General features: G+C 31.5%; 1 protein-coding gene across 1 annotated transcript; it reads right to left on the bottom strand.

The window, feature by feature from the left end:
- Positions 1-7,489: 7,489 nt before the first annotated feature.
- On the bottom strand, positions 7,490-20,712 carry LOC117172890. The gene is made up of 5 exons (XM_033361177.1): positions 20,480-20,712; positions 14,636-14,775; positions 8,138-8,542; positions 7,858-8,042; positions 7,490-7,772 (listed from the first exon to the last, which is right to left on the bottom strand). Exons 2-5 carry the CDS (start codon positions 14,747-14,749, stop codon positions 7,490-7,492), a joined length of 987 nt encoding a protein of 328 aa, XP_033217068.1. The 5' UTR covers positions 14,750-14,775; positions 20,480-20,712.
- Positions 20,713-23,504: the final 2,792 nt, after the last annotated feature.

Raw genomic sequence — 23,504 nt, 5'->3', positions numbered from 1 at the left:
ATAATAATAACCAATAAAAAAATAAACATTGAACAAAATAAAATCGATCATCGATCAAATGCAATCAAATGTTTAAGTCTGTTGCAATTGATCTATCATAGAACAATTTCAACAATCTTTAACATTTAATTGTTTCTTCTATCATAGAACGATTCCAACAGACTTTAACATTTGATTGTATTTGATCGATGATCGATTTGATTTGGTTCCATTTTTAGTTTGTGTTATCGGTGAAAATCGATTGTGAATCGAAGTTCATCACGGAAAAAAAATAATTCTTGCAGCTGCAGCTTGCAGCAATAGAACTTCTATCGTCTGCTCAAGTTCATGTTGAATTCTGAACTTACACGAGCGCCATCTACTGGATGTAGCAATGACTACGATTCTTTCGCCACTTTTCCTATAGGAGTGGGAAACACCGTGTTTTTTTATTAAAAATGTTCAAATTCAAACCCTGTGAATTATTAATTTTTTCAAGTCTTCCAAACCTGCATTTTAAAATTCTGTACACTGCAAATGCACCCTTTAAAATACTCTCGGACTTCACCTCAGAGGTCCGGGGTTCGATCCCTGAGCCAGTACCTCTAGAAATTTTTCAATTTACCTCTACCGAGATTATGGTGGTTCGGAACCCACCTTAAGCTGTAGGTCCCCCCATCGTGTACTTGACTGCAACCTAGTCCGTCAATTATGGGGTAAAAACCAGGCTTTGTCCAATATGTCTGGGCAGACTGCTCTCATCAGATCACTTGATTGCATTATAAAAATGCGTCCGTGACTAATGATATATACCGGGACAGCCCCGTGCAATATGATCAAATAAAAATCCAACTCAAACAAAAAAAAATGCCTTCAATGACATATTTCTTGTCTGTTACAAAAAATTCCTACCTTCCCCGTCAATCGGTCACCCTGATTTAAAAAGTACTATAAAAAAATATGAATAAAAAAATATTTTGACTTCTTTTAGTTTGACGTATTTATTTCAAACAATTTTTTCACCATTTTCTAATCATATTTCTTTTATTGTACGAATTTTCGGAGAAAAAAGTTCAAACTAAAAAAATCGCATTTGCATTTATTTCGGTAATTTGCAAGCTAGGTGAATTTCAAAACTGACAACCTACTTATAATAATAGATATCAATTAATTTTCAACTGCATTTCTTTAAAAATGCTTTATCAACCTTTTTTAAATTTTTTATTATTAAAATTATTTTAATTTTATGCAAAACACTATTTTTCACTGTTGAAACCTTACGACTATACGCAGTGTAAACATAACCTGCATTCCACATACCGGTCAATAATTTGCTGCTTTTTCCCTCTGGTACATTGTTTTCTGCATTATAACCACCTTTTTAAGTGACAAATGGTATTTTTTCCACCTTTTTATATAATTATTCAGCACCCGGCATATCATTTTCATTCACTTTTACATAAAAATTAGGTACAATTGGGTACATTTTACCAAAAATGTGATCGCAATTTTTAAATGCCCACTAAGTGTCGTGGCGGCGCCTTAGCTTTCGCTCTGAAATGAGAAGCTCTATTGAAGAGCATGTATTTAAAACAGGCTGTATTGAAGACAGCGTGTAGCTGAGTCAAAATGGTTTTTAAGACAGCCTGTGTTAAACACACCCCAGATCCCTATCAAAGACAGTTCAGGGCTGCCGTCCAAAGAGTATTGAACAGGAAAAAGATAGAATTTAATGTGAATATGAGAGTACGCGACAATTTCGGCGAAAGAAGAAAAGTATCGACAATTCAAAAAATAAAAGAGCTAAGCTTTTTTTGGAAGATGAGACCACATGATTGTTAAACGTCTGGACAGATGTTGATACGCAGCAAAAATTCAGTGCGTCCCAGCGACATAACCTATAACGATGTCTCCAATACTTCATGTACATTTCTAGTACCTGTTTAAAAATAAAATAAGTTAAATCAATTGAAAAACAACTAAGTATACATTAATCATTATACAATAAGATTTCTTTGATAGAATCCTCATAAACCTTTAGAATAGTTAAAGAAATCCTAATCTAATTCAGGCCTGCGATCCTTTTATGTTGCATAGTGACATTTGTATACAGTATATTTCTTTTTATTACAAATTTTATTCCCTACATTGTTATGGGACGTTGAATGTATACATACCTGGCAGAAAATTGTTTAAAGAAATTTTAAATCAATGATGTCTCCTGAGGTTACCTACATCACTGACTTTTTCGAGCGTATAGGCGTATGCGTTTAATTCACAAATAGTAAAAATAAAACTTTTTCCATGCGGTATTTTTACAAGATTACTTTAAAAACAAGAAAATTCTCGAAATTAGTACATTTGGTATTAAAGTTGAATATATTCCTCATATTAAGTGTAATGATCTATGCAATTTTTGAATATGCCGCTCCGTTCTGCCAACTTAAAATATACTGTTAAGGCCATGTGACGAGTGGGCCACGTGATCAGATTCCTACCTCACCGCCACTTTTTTGATTTTCTAACTTATTTTCACACGAAGCGCCACATCGAGTTGAAAATGTAGGATAATAAATAAGAAGCAGTTAGAAAGGTGGGTCTGGTCCTAAATTTTAATAATTATGAAAAAAGCAAAAAAAAATATTTACAACAAAATACTTTTTTTATAATTTTACAAATTTAGGACCAGACCCACCATTCTTAGTGCTTCTTGTTCAGTATCCCAAATTTTCAACTCGATGTGGCACTTCGTGTTAAAATAAGTCAGGAAATAAAATAATTGTCGGTAAGGTAGGAATCTGATCACGTGATCCGCTCATTGCATGGCCTTAAAGATAGCGTGTAGCCAAGCCCCTATATTTAACAAAATACACTATCTTAAGTAGTTCTCAAATACAGCGCGGAGACGGCCTAATACATATATAAGAAAATTACATACTGGAATAAATTACGTACCCAACTGTGACATTATAAGTTGATAGAAACGTCAAATATGTTTCAGTGATAAGTTAATTCTCGATAGGTGCCTTTGCAGTAGGCCTCTATCATAATTAGAATTGCGCAGTTCACTCTTGCCATGTTTATGGATGCGCAGTTGACTCGTGTGATACTTATAGATGTGCAGTAGACTGTTACAATAGACCAGTCCAAGTTGTGACGTCAGGCAAAATGGCGGTGACACTGGTAGCCACAAAAACCCGGCGCATACAGTAGTTTTGCATAGGACTCCGTGTTTTCGTTAGTGATTATACGTTTAAAAAGTGTCAAGTGCCTATTTCCAAACTTCCAGCATTACACAAAAGTGCCGATATGTGGAGCAAAAACAATTTATAAGTAGTTATGATCCCTGTGACCTTCAAAATGTGGATATTACCATCGACATCAGAGATGCGTTATTTAAATTGGAGTTAGTGGACATTTGGAACTATTTTGTGTTATCGCATAATTTTTGCATTGGTGAACAAGTAAAAGCTTACAAAAGCTTAGAAGCATACAAGTTTTTCGAAGCTGCTTTTTTCTCTAATTTGAGATGCAAGGAAATAAACCAGAACTTCCTAGTGATGGGCGAGGTAAGTGTATACTGCGGAGCGAAAATATTTAATTTTTGGAGTATTATAATGAGATTGACTTTTGAGATTAGGATTTGAATCCAATATTATATTAAATATTTGGCTACATATTAGTTTATTTGATATATATTTCTTTTACACCTGAGAAATTCCATGTCAAATCATCTGAAGAATTTAAGCTATTGTTAGTTTAATGGATGGCTTAAAGTGTTTTTACTAAAAGCTCTGTATATTTAAAAATGGGATCTCTCTTTTGTATGTCTATATTATTATTTAGACAATTATTTTAGGATTTTTTTTCAACTTTTGTCTAAAGCGTAATCAAACCCAAAAAAAAAAAAACTAATATTAAATAAACGATTACAGATTTCCTTATTTTAATCTTCAAAAACTTTAGATTATTCTCTTAAAATTTGTTATACTTAACAATGTCACTATTTTGCACCGTTTTATTAACTATTTGAAGGATTTTTGAAATTGAAGGTTATGTGTCATTTTAATACATTCTTAATTATAATTCGTTTATCACTTACCGCTGATAAAGTGGTTTGAGCAAAATCTCAATGTTTTCTTCTGTTTCTCAGTGAAATCTCCTCGTTTTAAAGCCCTCCCTGGCGGACCGAAGGAACCGAATTCAGCCTCTATAAAGTACCCGTAAAGACTCCATTGGGTCCCTATTCGGTTCCTTTTTTAAAAAATAAAAAAAACTGAAACATCATATTTTAAATTGTTGAAATTCGGATTCTACATTAAAATTTGCATTGGAAACTCACGGAGTAATCGCAATACTTTTTTTTGCAGCGTTAAAAACTTTAAAGGATAAAATACCTATCATTTACATGGGACGAAGGCGCCTTCAAGTGCATCTTCTTTTAGTAGGAGTTAATAAGCGTTCCGTTGGCAACTTTAAGAAATTTACCTGGATGCTAGCGCCACCCAGTGGAAACCTCAGACAACAACGCTGCGATGCAAGGTAGAGAAAAGTTTATCTTTAAACTTCGCGCGCAACATACTACTTGAGCTATTATGGTTGTGCTTGAAGTCACCTCCAGTAAAATTTAATGACATTTTTTACATTTTTAACGCTGCAAAAAAAGCATTGCGATTACTCCGTGAGTTTCTCATAGAAAATTTAACGTAGAATCCAAATTTCAACAGTTTAAACGTTGATCTTGCTGTTTGTTTTGTTTTTTATTTTTTTAAAAAGGAACCGAATGGGGGCCCAATGGGGTCTTTACGGGTACTTTGTAGAGGCTCCATTAGGTTCCTTCGGTCCGCTAGGGCTTAACCAGGCGTTTTGTCTTTCCGCAAAAAGAGCGCAAGCTTTATCCATGGTCAGGCCAGTGGATCCTTCAATAGGCTTCTGATATTTTCTATTATTCACTGTAACTACAGCCGGAAGACGGTAAAAATTCGTCCCAACATCTTTATCGGCACGTTTGGAACACTTCACTAGACAACATTTGGTGACCATAATTGTGTTTACCGATAAAAAACTCTCGTTAACATTTGAAAACAGTGATCCCACACTGACTCAACATGGTTAGAACAGTTTGTGTGGCTACCAGTGTCACGGCCATATCGGCCATTTTAGTTGGACTGGTCTATACTTATGGGTGCGCAGTAAACTTATTAGGGTACTATATTAGACAGGAATATGCAACCGCCATATTGTTTTCTAGACAGTTCGCGGAAAACAATGGAATAAGCATATCGTATTGTTTAATTAAAATTAAGTTTAGAAAATAAAAAAAATTGTTTGCTGCATTGCTCCGTTTTGCAAAAATAAAAACGAGAATAGATTTAAACTTTACCGTTTTCCACTAAGAGAAAGAGAAAGGCTGTCAATGTGTACCATAAATTGTAGACGCAACAAATGGGAAACGCGAATTCAAATTCAAGATGATGCGAAGTAAGTACTCATATTTATCACTATAACAATATAATTTAAGTATATGGGTAATGAAGCTTATGTTTAAATTGATTAAATTGCCTATGAGCATTTTTTTATATATTAAAGCAAAATAAAACATAGAAGAAAGTAAGGTTAGGAACCCGTTTTTCTACATAGCGACGCACGGTAAACCTCGAAAATAAAAAAGACGTATGATGAAAAATATAAATAGCTATCATAATAAACTCTTGGAAAAGTATTTTATCAATGTTTGAATTTTAATCTATCATTATTTTATTATTTGTTACTATTCATTTAATCAATAATATGATTATAATGTTAGTGCACGCCTATTTTTAAACTGGATAAAATTTAGTTTACAATTTTTTTTGAAATTTTTGGAATAACTATTTTTTGTCAAATGTGTTGGTTAAAAAATCATATAGTCTAATTTAAATATTCTATATATTATGTTATATGTATTTTATTTATAATTTATGTTTTGATAACAATGCTTTAGTATAATTTTAAAATAAATATCATGTAAATGTATTTACATAATTCGATATCAAGTTAGCGATTTTGAATTTTGCGGGGAACCAAAATGGCAGTTTGAAAATTCACATTAATATAGTACATTAGACTTATAAGGCAATATTTTTAATTTTTATTTCAAAACGACGACATTTATAAAAGTTTATCGCTGAGAGGAACGATAACCTGCTAAAATATTCTGTATATTCGACAGAATATGTGAATAATTACTTGACACTCGGGTCTCTGTAACGAATGATCGAAGTTGATGTAAAAACGCAAAGCATATGCAAGTCAGTTATGGTCTATAAAAAGCATTGTTAAACATCAGTTCACTATATTCCTTGGAATCAGCCTCTTCTTTCTGCTTCTCCTTTTCATCATTAAAGTTATCATCATTCCCTGGCGGACCGAAAGAACCGAGAGGAGCCTCTACAAAGTACCCGTAAAGACCCCATTGCGTCCCCATACGGTTCCTTTTTTAAAAAACTCAAAAAACGTTAAAATTTTTTTAAAATGTCATTAACTTCTGCTGAAGTGACTTCAAGCGCATCCATAATAACTCAAGTAGTATGTTGGACGCGAAGTTTAAAAATAAAATTCTCTCTCACTTGCATCGCAGCGTTGTTGTTTGAGGTTTCCACTGCGTGGCGCTAGCATCCAGACAAAATTCTTAAAGTTACCGACGGAACGCTTATTAACTGCTACTCACATGGACATAGGAAACAAGGAAATAGGCATGCCATTGCGGGGGTGATGCAATGAGGGAGGAGGTCCGCCAGCTTTTGATGTCCCGCGACAAACATGGCAGCGCCCACATGTTTATATTTTCATGCACAGTTTGTCGGCAAAAATGCTCGTGCGCATAATCAAATGGCACATCGTAAGATGGCGGCTCTCCCCACTCATGGGATTCTCCCCCCTCCCGTGGATTCAACACCGCTCGCCCAAGTTAGGATGGCATGCCTAGTCCCGTGTTTCCTATGTCCATGGCTACTAAAAGAAAATGCACTTGAAGGCCTTCGCCCCATGTAAATCACAGATATTTTATTTTTTAAAGTTTTTAACGCTGCAAGAAAAATTATTGCGATCACTCCGTGAGTTTCTAATGCAAATTTTAACGTAGAATCCGAATTTCAACAGTTTCAAAATTGATATTGCTGTTTTTTTTTTTTTTTACTTTTTTAAAAAGAAACCGAATAAGGATCCAATGAGGTCTTTACGGGTTCTTTGTAGAGGCTACTTTCGGTTCCTTCGGTCCGCTAGGGTTACCATCAAAATCATCATGTTCCTGCTCTTATATATTATAGCTAAATTTTCTGTTAAAACAGTTCTATGTGAAATTATCAATAATTGTGAAAAATAATGAAAATATGCCCTATCGGCAACAGAGAAAGGATTGGTCACTCGAAATTCCTGCGTTTGTTTCTGGTGAGTCAATTAGTGAGCGCTTAAGTCAATTAATTTGCACAATTCTTAAAAAGATTTTTATTCAAATTTATAGGTCATACTTTTAAGATCTAGAATATTTCTCGATAAGTTTTTTATATGCAGTTTGATTCAAGGCAGCAATTTCCTCTAGAATGAGTTTCTCTTCTTCAGAAAACGGGGCATTGGTTTTCGCAAAGGTCTGAACCAATAATGCGTAGCGTTTGTCCTTCGAGAAAGTCATCGCTTTCTTTGCAAACATTTTGAATATTTTTTCTCTCGCATTGGCCTCGGCCGCAGTAGATGAAATTGTTTCCAGAATCGAAAAGTGCCACTGCTTTAATTCTCGGGTGTGATTCGCAAATTCTCTGAAATAACATAACAAAAACGTATACATTTATTTTTAAATACATAGGAAAATTAGATTCAAAATATAATCTATGGTTTGCTTACGATAAAAGAGAAGAGTACTTTTGAATTCCTAATTTTTGTACCAGTGCAATAATAATAGAAGTACTCTTCGGATCGGTATTTAGGCTTGCATTAAAAATCAGATTTTGGATATCATCTGGAAATCTAGTAGCGCATTCACAGATTCCAGTTTTTATCAGGCAAGAATCTTTTTCTAATTCAATAATCTGAAATTAAACAAAATAAAATTGATAGAATTTGAGTCTTAACATTTAAAATTTTAAATAAGACATAAAAGAAGTGTAAATTATTTATAATATACCTTAGGTAATAAAACTTGTGAACATAATGTAGGCAACAATTGCAGACTTTGTTCGGTGTTCATATTAGTAATTGATTTACATAAATTAGAAAGCCCAGTCTCGCTCAAATTGTTTTTTAAGGCTTCCGCAACATTCGAGAGTTCTTCAGTCGAGAGGTTTTTGAAGATCAGAAAATCATGCCTTCCATTTGATTGCTCTAGAGATTCAACCGAAGTTTTTATCACATCTTCTATAATTAGGACTGGAGCATTTTCTATTTTTTCATGAAAAATTGGTCTAGCTACTTGGGTAAAGAAAAATTGACTTTCATGGAACTTTTGTTTTTCATCACTGGTAGTTTCAGAATCATTGTTTGCTGGTTTATCAACTTCTGATGGTTCTGTTGTATTGCCCCCGTACTTTGGCTAAAGTTACAAAAATCATATCAAGTCATTAAAATATATAAAATTAATACCAATATTATTTTGTAATTTTTTTACCAAAAGTGACTGTCAAGCTATGAAACTGAAATGCCTGTTTTTCAAATATTTATTTCAATTCGAATTTTTTAATTCATCAGGGGCATTCCAAATCCAATTCTTCAATTCATGAATTTTCTTTATTTTTGGTTATTTTGTAGTCTTTGGTATTAGAAATATGTGTGTAAGAGGAGTTAGCAAAATTTTCAATCTTTGCGATTGCAAATTTGGAGCACCTTTCAAGATTTCTTAACTGAGTAATCTTGTATTTTTTTCAAAATTAAAGAAAATTAATCCAATGTAAATTTTTACGATTTTTATTAAAAAATTATTTTTAATTGTTGTTTTTTAATCACAGGCAGATGGGGAAAATAAAATAAAAATGGATCTACCAAATTTGGTGGTTCATTTTGGGAGACTTAAAATTTCATGAATATTTTTTTCACATTCGTCACCTTCCTAAGGTTAAAAAATATGAATAAGAATTATTTCTAAGTAAAAAATAAAATAATTATCTTTTGGTTCAATCTTTTAAATTTTCCAAAAGATCCAATATTTTTTGCACAACTATAAGCAAAAAATTATTTCCGGACAAATCAACTTTTAGCCAAAACTGCTAACACAATTAATTTTTTTTAATTCAGGTGCGCAAAATTCTGCGAATTTACAATGGTGTACATTTTGGAAAAAGTTTTCCAAACAAATTTTCTTTAATAAAAAAGTATGAAACTTTTTTAAAATTTTGCAGCCTGCCATTCTGTTTCAAAACGTAAATAATCAAAATCTAGACAAAAGATCATGAGAAATTATACTCGCAGTATTAATAAAATAAGATTTTTTTACACATTGTTATAAACAACTGCAAACAAATGCAAAAGCATTTGGCAATAACCTGTAATAAGTTGATGTTATGGAAAATATGCATCTTACATACTAAAAAATTCCAAAATAGCACATTTGGTTATTAAATTTGTTTGAACAATACACCAGTGCTGTTTAACTGCAAATTAACCTAGCTAAAGGGAATTGGTCCAGAATATTTTAATATCACGATTAAAGAAGTGATCACTATTTTTACTAATTTGTTTATAACAACGTATAAAATTATTTTATTTGATTAATATTGCTAGCATTCATTATACTGGAGTTTTTGTCTAGAATCAGACCATCTTCAGTTCTTGAATTTTTTTTTACTAAGTCGCAGTCTGGGAAACATGTTTTAATATAAAGTCAGGAAATACATTTTATTTTTCAAAACCTACAAAAATTTCACGAAATGATCATTGCTGTACTGTTTATTTTGAAAAATAATTTGTATTAATATTTTGATGCGAAACCCGAGCCTTACGTTGGCTGGAGTAAGCCGCCATCTTGAAAAGTTACATCCATCATGAGTCAGGACTTCGAAAATTTATATTACTCAAAGGTATCAAAGAATAAATCTACCAAAATGGTAATAATTTAAGTGAACTTAAAATTGTACTTATATTCTTTATTTTTCAATTTCTTCATCTTCCAGTGGTAGAAAAACATGCACACACATTTCTAAGCGTACATTTTCACGACGGCCTGTTTTGAATTAATTACGAAATTAATATTTTTCCTAGGATTCATTTCTAGGTACTTTGTTGGTCTATGGCAAATTTGATTGGTTCATAACCTAGATACGAACTCGAAGTGCAGCCCCATGCATCGCCCACACTTTTCTGTTTTCCTACGATCCGGAGGGGAATTGTCGGTTAAACTAATCCGACAGATGGCGCTACAAAAAATAGGTCTGTTTTTTCATTGAATTGCATCAGGAAAAAGCAAAAATAATTAAAAACTTGATGCTGTTTGCAAATAAAAAAAATAAATGAGAAAATAAGTCTAACTATTACTATTTATTTAAAAAAAGAAAAAGTCATGAAAATATGTAGTTTATTATTATGAATAAAATTTAATTTTGAGATACATTTCGAAAGCAGTTCGAACTTTATATTTTGGTGATTTATTCTGCTCATATTATTGATTTTATTATTTGTTAAAGTTAAACAAAATTATGTTTTGTAAAAATTATTAATGTAGCTAATGAAAAAATTAATAATAATAAAGACCTCAATGACAAAAATATTTAAAACATATACATGATCAGAAGAATGAATAAAAATATATGACGTATATTGTATATTGAGGAAATAATTTGGTAAAAAGTGAATGAAAAGACTAATAAATGAGAAAGTAGATTTAATATTATTTAATATAATGTATATATTTATTTAAATTGAACAGAATATCATATATACATTTATACAGTGCAATCATTTATTTGTTGCTTAATCTTGAAAGCTTTTTTCTCGCTGTAATGCACCCCTAATAATTTTATTAAACATTTTTTATTTAAAGCAGATTTTGAATTGAATAGTTAATTATATTATTGCAAACCTCATTTCTAAACCGAACAGACTATAAACTATTAAACTCTATAAACAAACGTACCGTACTCATGACGGGCATCAAGAAGAAATTTACTTTTTTCGTTCAGCTTGACGCTCCGAACTTTTGTTTTCTCTATTTTTTTATTAATAATTTTTCTACTCAAAGCATGGAAAAACTGCAATTGTGTATATAACAATTTTTTACGCTTTGATAACTGTTCAGGAAAACTTTATGTTGTCTAAAATTAATGTTTAGGGACTTATAAAATACAAATAATTTGTTTATCATTCCATTTATTTGTTGGAAACCAATTTGATGAACAAATTAACAAATAGTCTTATTATCAATAAAATTTTTTGGTGCCAAAAGTGCTTCACATCAATGTAGGAATTATATTTAATAACGAAAATAATTTAAAAGTTTATAATAACTACTGTTATCAACAATTCTTAAAGCGAAATATTATAATTTAAGATTTTTCAAATTATTATTTCCTTCAAGAGTCAGGAAGACTTCAGGTATTCCCTAAAACATTAAATATTTAATAATATTTTATAATATATAACAATTTAAATTTTTGTAAATACATTAGATAAAGAAGTTCAAAATTTTGGTCCTTTCGCATAGAAATTTTTTTTTACACTGGAAATATTTTAAGTTGTTGGGCGAATAACTGCTAGTCACAAAAATATGTGAGAAGTTAACAATAATCATTGTTATGAATATATCAACTTACATGTTTATAAACAATTCACATAAAAAATGTCCCAATGTTGGCAGTATCACTAGGAAAAAGTCGGGTTTTGAAACGTAATAGATTGGAAATGAATCATAACACTGCATGCTAAGATTCACTCAATACAGAATCTTTTGACAATAACCCACCGACTTGGCCATCAAAGAAAATTTAAATTTGATAAAAAAAATTAAGTTTAAATATTTTGTCACAAGAATTGTTAATAACAGTGGTTATTGTTAACTCTTGTAATATTTTTGTGACTAGCAGTCATTCATCCAATAACTTAAAACATTTCCAGTGCAAAAAAAATTTCTTTGCGAAAGAGCAAACATTTTAAGTTCGTTTACCTTATTTGTTTAGAAAAATTTTAATTGTTATATTTTATCAAATATTATTAAATATTTATTATTTGAAGGAATACCTGAAGTCGTTCTGGCCATTGAAGGAAATTATAATTTGCAAAATCTCAAATTCTAATATTTTGACACAAAAATTGTTCATCACAGTGGTTATTATAAACTTTTGAATTATTTTTGTTATTAAATGTCATTCCTAAATTAATGGGAAGCACTTTTAGCAAAAAAAAATATTTTTTCACCGATACTAAGACTGTTCATAGTTTGACTGGAAAAATTATTAATCAAAAAATAGAGACAAAATCCCGGAGAGTCAAGATCTATAGAATTTAACGATCTTTAATTTAAAACAGAAAAATTCAAAATCGCAAGAAAATTGAAGGCTCTGGACATTTTTGAATGAAAAAGTGCATTTCCTCCAACTGTGCGTCATGAGTATAGTACGTTTGTTTATGGATTTTAATAGCTTATAGTTTGTTTATTTTAGAAATGAGGTTTGCAATAATATAATTAACTATTTAATTCAAAACCTCCTTTAAATTAAAATTTTTAAATAAAATTATTAGGGGCTGAATGCAGCGAGAAAAAAGCTTTCAAGATTAAGAAACAAATAAATTATTGAACTGTATAAATGTATTTATGATGTTTGGTTCAATTTAAATAAATATATACATTATATTAAATCCATTTTCTCATTTATCATTCGTGTCATTGACTTTTTTTCAAATGATTCTCTCAAACATTTTAATTACAATTACCACTATTTTTTAAAAATATTTCCTTCAAAACTTGATATTTTTCCGATTTTTAAGGAAGAAAGGTTCTTTACTTTGCAACTTAAGTTGTAGTCTTACATATTCTAATTATTATTATATTTATATTGGATATAAGTAATATATTTTTGTCATTGAGGTCTTCAATATTATTAATTTTTTCATTAACTACATTAATAATTTCAACAATAAATAATTTTGTTTAACTTTAACAAATAATGAAATCAATAATATGACCAAAATAAATCACAAAAATATAAAGTTCGAACTGCTTTCAAAATGTATCACAAAATTAAATTTTATTCAAATTAAACTACATATTTTCATGACTTTTTCTTTTTTGAAATAATCAGTAATAGTTACTCTTATTTTTTCATATATTCTTTTTTGTTTATTCGCAAACAGCATCAAGTTTTTAATTATTTTTGCTTTTTCTTAAAGCAATTCAATGAAAAAGACAGACCTACTTTTTGTGGTGCCATCTGTTGGCTTAGTTTGATCGACATTTCCCCTCCGGATCGTAAGAAAACCACTACACATACACATACACATACACGGTCGAGGCAAGGGGCTGTCGAAGTATCAAAATTAATTCAACGCCTAATTCATGGAGAATAGATGTAAGGAGACCATTCTGTTATGCATGAACTTCATAAAAAACGGTCACTTTTCTGTTGCCAGAAGTACGCACATATACATGTGTAAAATCGCACTTACGTATAGTCCAAAACAGGTCACTTAAACAAATAAATAATTAATAATCAGACAGGATTTTGTGAAATGTTTGTGGAATAAAAAATTATTCGCCATGAACGAGGTAGGTAGTATGCTTATGAAAATATCAAATTACTTTTACCAACACTATGCGCGCGACAGGTATTCGACGCGTTCGTAACAAAAACAATAAACATACAACTTGTAACACTTTGAAAGTCTTGTACACTACACTTGAAACCACACTTGTTGAAAACTTTCGCTTTTATACAGCGATTTTTAATTTTAACATTCTTTTCTTTATTCACAAACTATTAATTGTTCAATCATTATTTATTTACATTTGACTCGCGTTCACATCGGTAGCCATGTTTTTTTTAAGTGCGGTTGGCTCGACACGCTCGGGAAGTTTTGAACTATACGTAAGTGTGATTATGCACATGTGTGTGCGTACTTCTAGCAACAGAAAAGTGTTCATTTTTAGTTTCACTAGTTTGGTCTTCTTATGTCTATTCTCCATGGACTAACTCAAAACAAGATCTCCGTGAAAAGGTACTCTATCCCTAAATATTACGACATAATCAAAAAATAGAGAAAATCGATGACTTCCCAGGCAAAAAGAAACAATTAACTGACTGTCTTCGTAAATCAGGTCTTTTTTTCAAGAACTGGATTCGACTATCGTCTTCTGATTTTAATCTGCTAAAAATCGGATTCAAACGACGTTAATGAAACAATTCTGATTGAACAGGAACTTTATTTTCTTTCGATATTTTGTAATCAGATCGGAAATTTTGAGTTTATGCTGCAATATTTTATAAAGAATTATAAAATGGAGACATGTCACGAAATAGATGTTTAATAAATAAATTAAAAGTTAAAATTTTAAATCTTAATGAATCGGTCGCTATCTAAAGTGGCCAATAAGATTTCAGACCGATTCAAATTGTCCAATCGGTTACTTGTTTCTGGGTTGGCAGCTACCTTAAAAATACAACACAAAAATATAGAATAATTTTGTTTAAAAATTACATAGTACCTGTCCGCCAATCAAAAACCAGGCAGGATTGGAATTCTTTGGAGGTAGGGCGTCTCTTATTTTTTGCACAGAATCGCTAGAGAGACGAACTATTTCGAAGCTGCTTTTATTCATTGTATTTATTTATCATATTGTTCGACCTGTAACAAATTTAATTTACACACGAGTTTCTTGTGGAGCAAGAAGAATAAATTTAAACTGAAATTCATTATTCACCAAAAAGCAGAAAATCAAAATAAAAATAGATTACAGAATACAGGAATCTTGTTTTACTTTCAACTGCATTTGCGATTAGCTGACATTTAAAAGATCAAATCAAAAGTACTGCGCATGCGCCACATCAGGAGCCTCACTGGTTGTTGATCGCGCGCTTTTTTTAAATTGTTAAGGGCATGTCGTGTGGTCAATCGGGTACAGTTCCCCTGGCTTTTTTTCAACAAAATTAAAATATTTAAAAATTGAATTCTGAGATGCTTTAAATTAGCATAACGGACTCCCCGGAAGGATGGCCACATTGAGATCTGGGAATTGTACGCACGTTAGCAAGAAATTGTACTGAAAAGTCTGAAATTGTACTTTCGACCCCAGCACCTCGGAATAAACTTGATCTAACAAGATTTTAGCGCGAAATTCAAAAGTTGATATAATAAAAATCTTAAGTACTGTCAACTATCGCTTGTTAAAGTTTTTCTTTCAAAAAGTGATAAATTTTTTTAAAATTTGTGACCTTTTTTTTATAAAAATAAAAACTTTTAAAAATGAAAAATATTTTCCAAGTACAAAATGTCAATTAATTATTCATGATGGAAAAAATAATGCAAATAAATGAGGGGTTGAAATGACGGTCTGTATAAATATAATTTTTTTTTTTTATTTGGCGCGCCAATAGCGACTAATGAGGGCCGCTGCGCCAGTCAAGTGCAGTAGCTCAACATGTCAAAGTTGGGATCACTGCTTTCAACTCTAGGGTGAAATCCCATGCAAGCAAAACGTTAAATGAACAGCCAATTACAGAACACCACTAGATTTCAGAAGAAGTTTGACTTTTAAGTTTCTGTGACGGTAATCATGCAATCTGTTTTACCCACAGACCCTTAGAAGTTCGAAGTTGTCTACTCTCTGCGCTAGTGCTGCTTTTCTAAAGCTGATACCAGACTGATACGTATGTGAGACCAAATAGGTTTATTTCATTTATTTGCATTTAAAGTGCAAACATTAGTTTTTGAATTATTTGTGCATAATGTTCGTGAGCGATTTTTGTTGTTTTGCCCCACTTTGATAAATGTAAACCTCATAACCAGCCCATTAACAACATTACAAATTGCTTACAGGGTTTGACGACAGCACGGTCGGTATTTCTCCAGAATAGTAATTTTAAAAAAACTTTTTTCGCTATTCTAATTATTTAGGACCAGAGACACATTCTTGAATGCCTTCTGTTTAACGTGCCAAATTTTTAAAACGATGTCTCATTCCGTCTGGACGTAAGTTGGGAAAAAATACTTCCACTGGTATTTTCTTCAAACAAATTTTTTTCTCCAAATTTTCATCGGAACAAAGCAGAGACATGGACTTTATTATATCCTCTTACATTTCCCAAAGTTTCAGATCGATACCTCATTTCGTTTAGACGTAAGTTGGGAAAGAAAAATGGAAGACCAGGTTTGGTCACGTGATACTCTCGTCATATGGCCTTAAATGAACTTATTTCGAACCGAAAATGAACTCAAAATAAAGTTTTATCACTTTATGCATGAAATTTTAAATACAATTGTCTACTATTCATATTTTTGCATAATCTGGATCAAGGCTTTCACGACACACAATAATTAAATTTTATTTAAGCATATATAGCATTTAAACTCACATGCCAAAGTAATTTTTTTTTTAGCAAAACATTTTTGACATGAAATGTGCTTTTTCACTGTATAGTATGGAAATTCTACCTGAAAAGCGTTTTCTAAATAAAGACTACTTTTTACTATCAAATCATCGTTTTCAACTCCACAAAACAATCGTAAAAACACTTTTAGGTAAAAATTAAAATCCATCTTTAAAATTATACCAAATCTTTAAAGTTCTGATTTTTAGCACCAGATGGAAAGCTGGTTTATAACTCATAGAGAATAGACCTAAGGAGATCAAAGTAGTGTAACCAAAAATGAGCAAATTTTTGTCGTATGAAAATTGCCAATACTTCCCTTTCCTGTGTATGGCGCTAGTGTAGGCACGGGGATTAAATGGCTGCTGTCTATGTAGACACTGACACATTTTGCACTATTTACAATTGTGATATCTCATTTGCATAGATAAATGATTATTTATATAAAAATGATTCGAATAATTGTATTCATCGCGAAAAATTTTTTCTGAAGTGCTTGTAATCGTAATAATCCTACAATGGATTACATTCCAATATTCTTTGCATGTCTCATGACTCAACAAATTGTTTCGCCGACTTAGGAATTTTGTTTTTTTTCTTTGAGCCGTGAGGTTATAGTAACACGAACCATGACGGCAGCCATCGATATCCGTACCACACTAGCGCCGCGTTTGAAAAGATCTAGCATTTAGATGCGTTATTGTACATCCAACAGAAAAATGCTCGTTTTTGGTATTTTAAAGGGAACATAGGCATACCATTGCGGGGGTGATACAATGAGGGGGGAGGTCCGCCATATTTTGATGTCCCGTGACAAACATGGCAGCGCCCACATATCTATATTCTCATGCACAGTTTGTCGGCAAAAATGCTCGTGCGCATAATCAAATGGCACATCGTAAGATGGCGGCTCTCCCCACTCATTGAATTCTCCCCCCTCCCGTGGATTCAACCACGCTCGCCCAAGTTAGGATGGCATGCCTAGTCCCGTGTTTCCTATGTCCATGATTCCATCGGCATCAGCCGGTAACGTAGTTTTCTTTCAGCTCTTGCATTTCTCGAAATTTAAGACCGATATTTTATGTATAAAAAAAGATCGAACGTTCAAAAAATGTCAAGGTTCAGAAAAAAGATAAAGTAATTTTCAGTGAAGTTCCTACCAGTTCTTCGGTTCAAAAAAACATTCAGTGAACTGATAAAGTGAGGTCGGTAATACAGGTATTTAGCTGTGTCACATGCCCTTAAATCGAGCAGAATCGAGAAAAGGTCAATCAAAGTAATAATCTTAGCAATGGTGTCATGTTGTGTTTTATGTTGCAAAAACAGAAACGTGGCAGGGTATCAATTGAAGTATTTCTCAAGAAGCCCAAGACATCACAATGTATGAATTAAGAACATAAATGAAAAACATCGAAGATTTCTCCTTGTGTCTATTCTCTATGCATAACCATTCCCCAAGTCCACAAAATATTTTTAATTGAAGTATTTGTAATGAAAATTTAAAGTAAAAATTTCAACAGAATGATAGTTTACAAACTATTGTATTACAAAACTAAAATTAAGTGAGTTATTGCCAAATCATTGACTTTCAAGTAATTTTCTTGTGGTTAATTTTACTTTCTATTTTTTACATTTGTATTTAAAATTTCAGCTTCATCATCCATGGCGTAATATAATTCTAACTTCTAATTAAATTCACTAATTTAATTATGAATTGCAACAGTTTAGCAAGTAAATTTCAGATCAAAATATATGAAGAAAATCTCTATTTAGAAACTCTAGTGCAACGAAATCTTGAGAATAAACTCGATACATATAATATTGACGATTCTGAATAAAATGTACGCAAACGTATTTTTGTATGGGAAATACTCGTTAAACTCAATGGGGTTTGCGTGAACTCAAAATTTTTTATTCAAAAAAAAAAAAACATTTTTTTTTTATTCGCATAAATGTATGGAGATACATATGGAAATAACAAAAAATGAGCAACCTTATGGTGCGGTTAGGCGTAACTGGAAGTGTTTTTAACGTAAAATGACAGTTTTTATACGAAGTGAAATACGTAATTTACGTAGGAAACCTCCACTTCCTAAAATTCCTACTATGTAGAAAAATAGCGACTTAAAATTAGAGTTCTTACATTCCCGAGAATTTAAGTTCAGGTTATATAACCGAGAATATGACAGAATTCAGAATTTAAAATAATTTGAGAGAATTTAAGAATTTATGATTTTTAACAATATTTCTATCGTTCAGGTAATATGAGCGGTTGAATATAAATTATTTTCTAGCTCAAAAATTAATAAATACCACGAAGAATGAGAAGACCCCACTCCCGGTAAACTTAGACGCGTGACATTTTCAAAATTCTCAGATTTTTCTTTGACTAATTTTTCATTTCAAATCATCAATATTGAAATACCAGTATTTTAATCTGATTATATTTTTACCATAGAATATTTTATAAGCGAAATATAACAGTGTTTCATATACAAATTTAAAATTTTCAAATGTATTAATTTATTTCAACAAAAAAAAAACTACTTTTTCCACGTTAAAAGATAACTCTTTAACAAAATACTGGAATTGTCAACAAAACAATTGCATTTTTAACATAATAGTTAAACATTCAACCTAAAAAGACAAATTTTCAACGAAAAAGTGTCATAGATTACATTTTAATCAACAGAAAAATATGAAATTTATACAATTAAGGAAAAGAATTTTAAAACAAAAAAGACGAATTTCCAATAAATAAAGATTTTTCACTCAAACAATAAATAAAAGTTTATCAAAATTATTGAACCTTCAAACCAGAAGATAAATATTCTTGACAAAAATTCAATTTTCAAACAAAAAATATAACTGTTCAACAAAAAATTAATTTTCCACGAAACTGATGCATTTTTACGCAAAAAAAAGGAAATTTCGAACTAAAAAATAATTGGTTTACAAAAAAAACGTGAATTTTTAACTAAAAAATATCAATCTTAAAAAATGGAAAAGTTCCATTTTCTGTTAAGAACTGGATTCTAAAAAAAAAGAAGTATTTTCCACTAAATCGTTAAATTTTGAACCAGACATAAGCCTTCAATAAAAAAGTTTCACAATGTAGTTTAACTTTGACTTAATTAGTTGAATTTTCAATTAAAAAAGATTAATTTATAAAAAGATAATTCAACTTTTAACCAACGAGATAACTTTTCAACTTAAAATGGATAATTTTTTAACTTTTTAACAAAATTGTTGAATTCCCTAGCAAATAGTTGCATTTTATTACAAAAGAAGTTTTTTTTGCCATCCAAAAAGATTTCAGTTAACTCAGTAACATCAAAAATTGAATTTTTTTAACAAAGAAAAAAGTTTCTACGAAAAAAATTGAATTTTCAATCCAATAAGACAAATTTTTTCAACCAAAAAGGATGTATTCTTAACAAAATATTTAAATTCTTTACCAAATAGTTGCATTTTTATCCACAAAATATTAATTTTGTACTGCAACAGATGAATTTGTAACAAAAAACACATTTTTTTATAAGTGGAACTTTCATCCAGAAAATATTTCAGTTCATTTTCAACACCAAAATATAAATTTTAAACAAAAAGTCCATTTTCTACGGAATAGTTATGTTTTTAAGAAAATAGTATAATATAGCTTAATTTCTAACCAAACAGTTGCATTTTTATTTAAAAAAATTAATTTCCGCTAAAGCAGGTAAACTTTAAAATAAAAAAGACAAACTTTCAAAAAAAGAGTTGAATTTTAACTGAAAAGTTAACGAAAAATGCAATTTTCTAATAATTAAAATAAATTCTGAGATTCTCAAAAATTAATCAGAGAATTTATTTCTCGGTTATATTCTCATTCTCGTTACCGTTCTCAAAGTAATATAACCCGTTCAGCACTCCACCTAAAATACTGTAAAATCCACGTGAACTACTATAGGTATTTTACTTACCCAACCCTGCCTTTGGCATCCCTCGACCAGTGTTCGCAAATCAATTACAGGTGGTGTGAGGCAGCGAAGAAAGAACGTATTATCACTTTAAAGTCAATGAAATAAAAAAATCACGTTTCATTTGTATAAAAAAGATGTCAACAGTTTTGTAAATTTAGCCCAGACGTAGGCTCTGAAAGCTACAACCACTCATTTTAATAACGATCCAGAGCAACTAATCAACTTAAAAACGCCAAGGGATCGCCATCTTGTTTGTAGATACAAAGCGTAAGGTTCTATATTAGATGGGAATATGCAAGCTGCCATTCCGGTTTCCCGCCAAATTCAAAATTGCTACATTGATATCTAATTATATAAATACACTTACATGATTTAGATTATTTATTTTTAAATTATACTGAAGCATTGTTATCAAAACATTAATTATAAATAAAATTACGTGATATAATATATGAAATATATAATCATATGATTTTTTAAATAAATATTAACAACTAATAAAATAATAATAGACTATAGTTTAAACATTACTACAATACTTTTTCAAGAGTTTATTATGATAGCTATTTATATTTCACGTCATACGTCATTTTTATTTGCGTAGGTTAATGTGCGTCCTTCTGCAGAAAAATAGATTCCTAACCTTACTTTCTTCTGGATCTCATTTCGCTTTAATATATAAAAAAAATGGTCATAGTCAATTTAATTACATGTAAACATAATCTTCAGACCCACTATATTTGAATTATATTTGTGATAGTCATAAATATTAGTAATAACTTCGCATAATCTTGAATTTAAATTCGGTTTCCATTTGTCGCGTCTACAATTTATGATCCACATTGACAGTCTTTCTCTTCGCCTTAGTGGAAAACGTTAAAGTTTAAATCCATCCTCGCTTCTATTTTTACAAAACGGAGCACTGCAGCAGACCATTTTTCTTATATTCTAAACTTAGTTTTAATTAAACTATACAACATGCTTATCGGACTGTTTCCCGCGAACTGTCCAGCAGGCTGTGGTTACTCAATGCTTTAGAAGTGCAGACCTATAATCGACGGTGGTGCCATCAAACGAGCCTGCAGGTTTTTAAGATAAGATAATAGATTCTTGAGATTATATCCAGATGATTTGTAGATAATGTAATGAAAAAACATAATAAATTGAAAAAACCAATAGAAAAACAAATAAAAATACATAAATAATTACCGGAATAATTATTCATATATTTCTGCTTGTTTTTCTATTGTTTTTTTTTTCATAAAAACGTGTTCTAAGGAAAACCGAAAGATGATGAAAGTATGTTTGAAAGCAGTTTTCATTTAAATTTTGTAATCATTTTCGACATCAATTTTCTTATCGGCAGGTTCCTTTCTTAAAATATTACTCTGTTTTTATGGTAATAATACAGAAGGTACCACTCCCTCTTTTAATTTTCAGTTGTGTACCGTATCGACAATCACCAGGTCTAAAATGACGACAAAAAATTAGATATCAGCTCTCAAACAGTTCTTAATGGGTTAGGTTTCACATGAGCTGACGTTCGGAAAACAACCAAGGAGTAAGAGAGATAGATCAAACTTCGGCCCCTGAGCGAAGCGTAGCGGGGGAAAGTCCTACAGAGCCATCTAACGAGCCCACAAAACAGGATCAAAGTATGTGTCTTCACGGTTGCCTACATTAGTGACCACAGCCTGCTGCCCAGGAACCAGAATGGCGGTTGCATATTCCTGTCTAATATAGTACCCTACAAAGGACAGGCCATCGACATATAATACTGGATCGCTGGCTACGGCTGTCGGAAGTGGTCTATGGAATAGAAAGAGATATCCAATTAAGAAAATAGAACTGTCCTTTTCTAAGGATGGCGATTAGCCATCTTTAGAAAAGGACAGTGTACTATCTCGATTTTTCTTCTCTTTCTATTTCCTGGTCCACTTCCGACAGCCGTAGCAAGCGGTCCAGTACTTTATGTCGATGGGACAGGCTTTTAAGCGCAAATCGAGGTATTTTACGTAAAGGCCTAGTTTTGGTTTACTGTAGATATTCTACTTACCCAATCCTGGCCTGTGATCACTTTGACCAGGGATGCATTTTGCAGTACAATTGTACTGGAACAGTACATTTTCAAACTTTGCAGTACGGAAGTAACACTTATCAAATTCAGTACAATCGAGTTAGTACATTTTTAAATGTCAGTACATTGCAGTACAAAGCAGGTGGACGACATTCATTTCTTATTTTTCAGCCAATCTGGAATTTTCATCCAAGAAAACGAATTATTATAATTGGACGGAAAGATATATAGCAGACAGCAAAAGGACCCAAGCAGCCAACAGGAAAGAAATATGACCTGAATGACGTCAGCCGCGCAACTCCGATGCCATGGAAATTCTCAAATTTAAACGGACTTCTCTTTCTGTCATATAAGTTTAAAAAGAGAGGTCCGTTGGAATCCGAATATATTCACGCTTCACGGCATCGAGTTCCCACTACTGACGTCACTCACGTTCATATTTCTTTTCCGTTGGCTGCTTGCGTCCTTTTCATGTACGCTACAAATGTTTTCGGCATTTTAGAACAAAGAACAATTCGTCTTTATGAAAGAGAATTCGGAGTGCTGCGGCAGTTTCAGTTTCAGTGGACTGATATATCGCTTAAATGAAAAAAACAAGGTGGAAGCCTCTTTTTCTTAGTAGCTTTATCGTCATTGCTGCTTCTATTTTTTCCATTCAAAGTATGTAATTTTTTTGCTATTACCTACTTAAGTGTTAATAAAAGTGTCGGTTTTATTCACGAATAGTGGGATGAAAAGACTTTGAAGAAAAAAGAGAACTCATGTAAGCAAATGCAGACCTGCAAAAAGACGGAACAAACAACCGCAGCAAAAGATCTCGAATTGATCCTAACGATGCCCTTCAAATCTGCCCTAAAAAAACTGGAGTTGAGTCATCCAAAGAGCTCAATGACTTCTGGCAAAGTTCCGAACACACAAATTAATCATAAATACTCTTATTTTTTACTA

The sequence above is a fragment of the Belonocnema kinseyi genome, chromosome 5 (genome assembly GCF_010883055.1).
Source record: "Belonocnema kinseyi isolate 2016_QV_RU_SX_M_011 chromosome 5, B_treatae_v1, whole genome shotgun sequence".
Lineage (NCBI taxonomy): Eukaryota > Metazoa > Arthropoda > Insecta > Hymenoptera > Cynipidae > Belonocnema > Belonocnema kinseyi.
The sequence above is the reverse complement of the archived record's forward strand: the minus strand, read 5'-3'. Positions and strand labels throughout refer to the sequence as shown.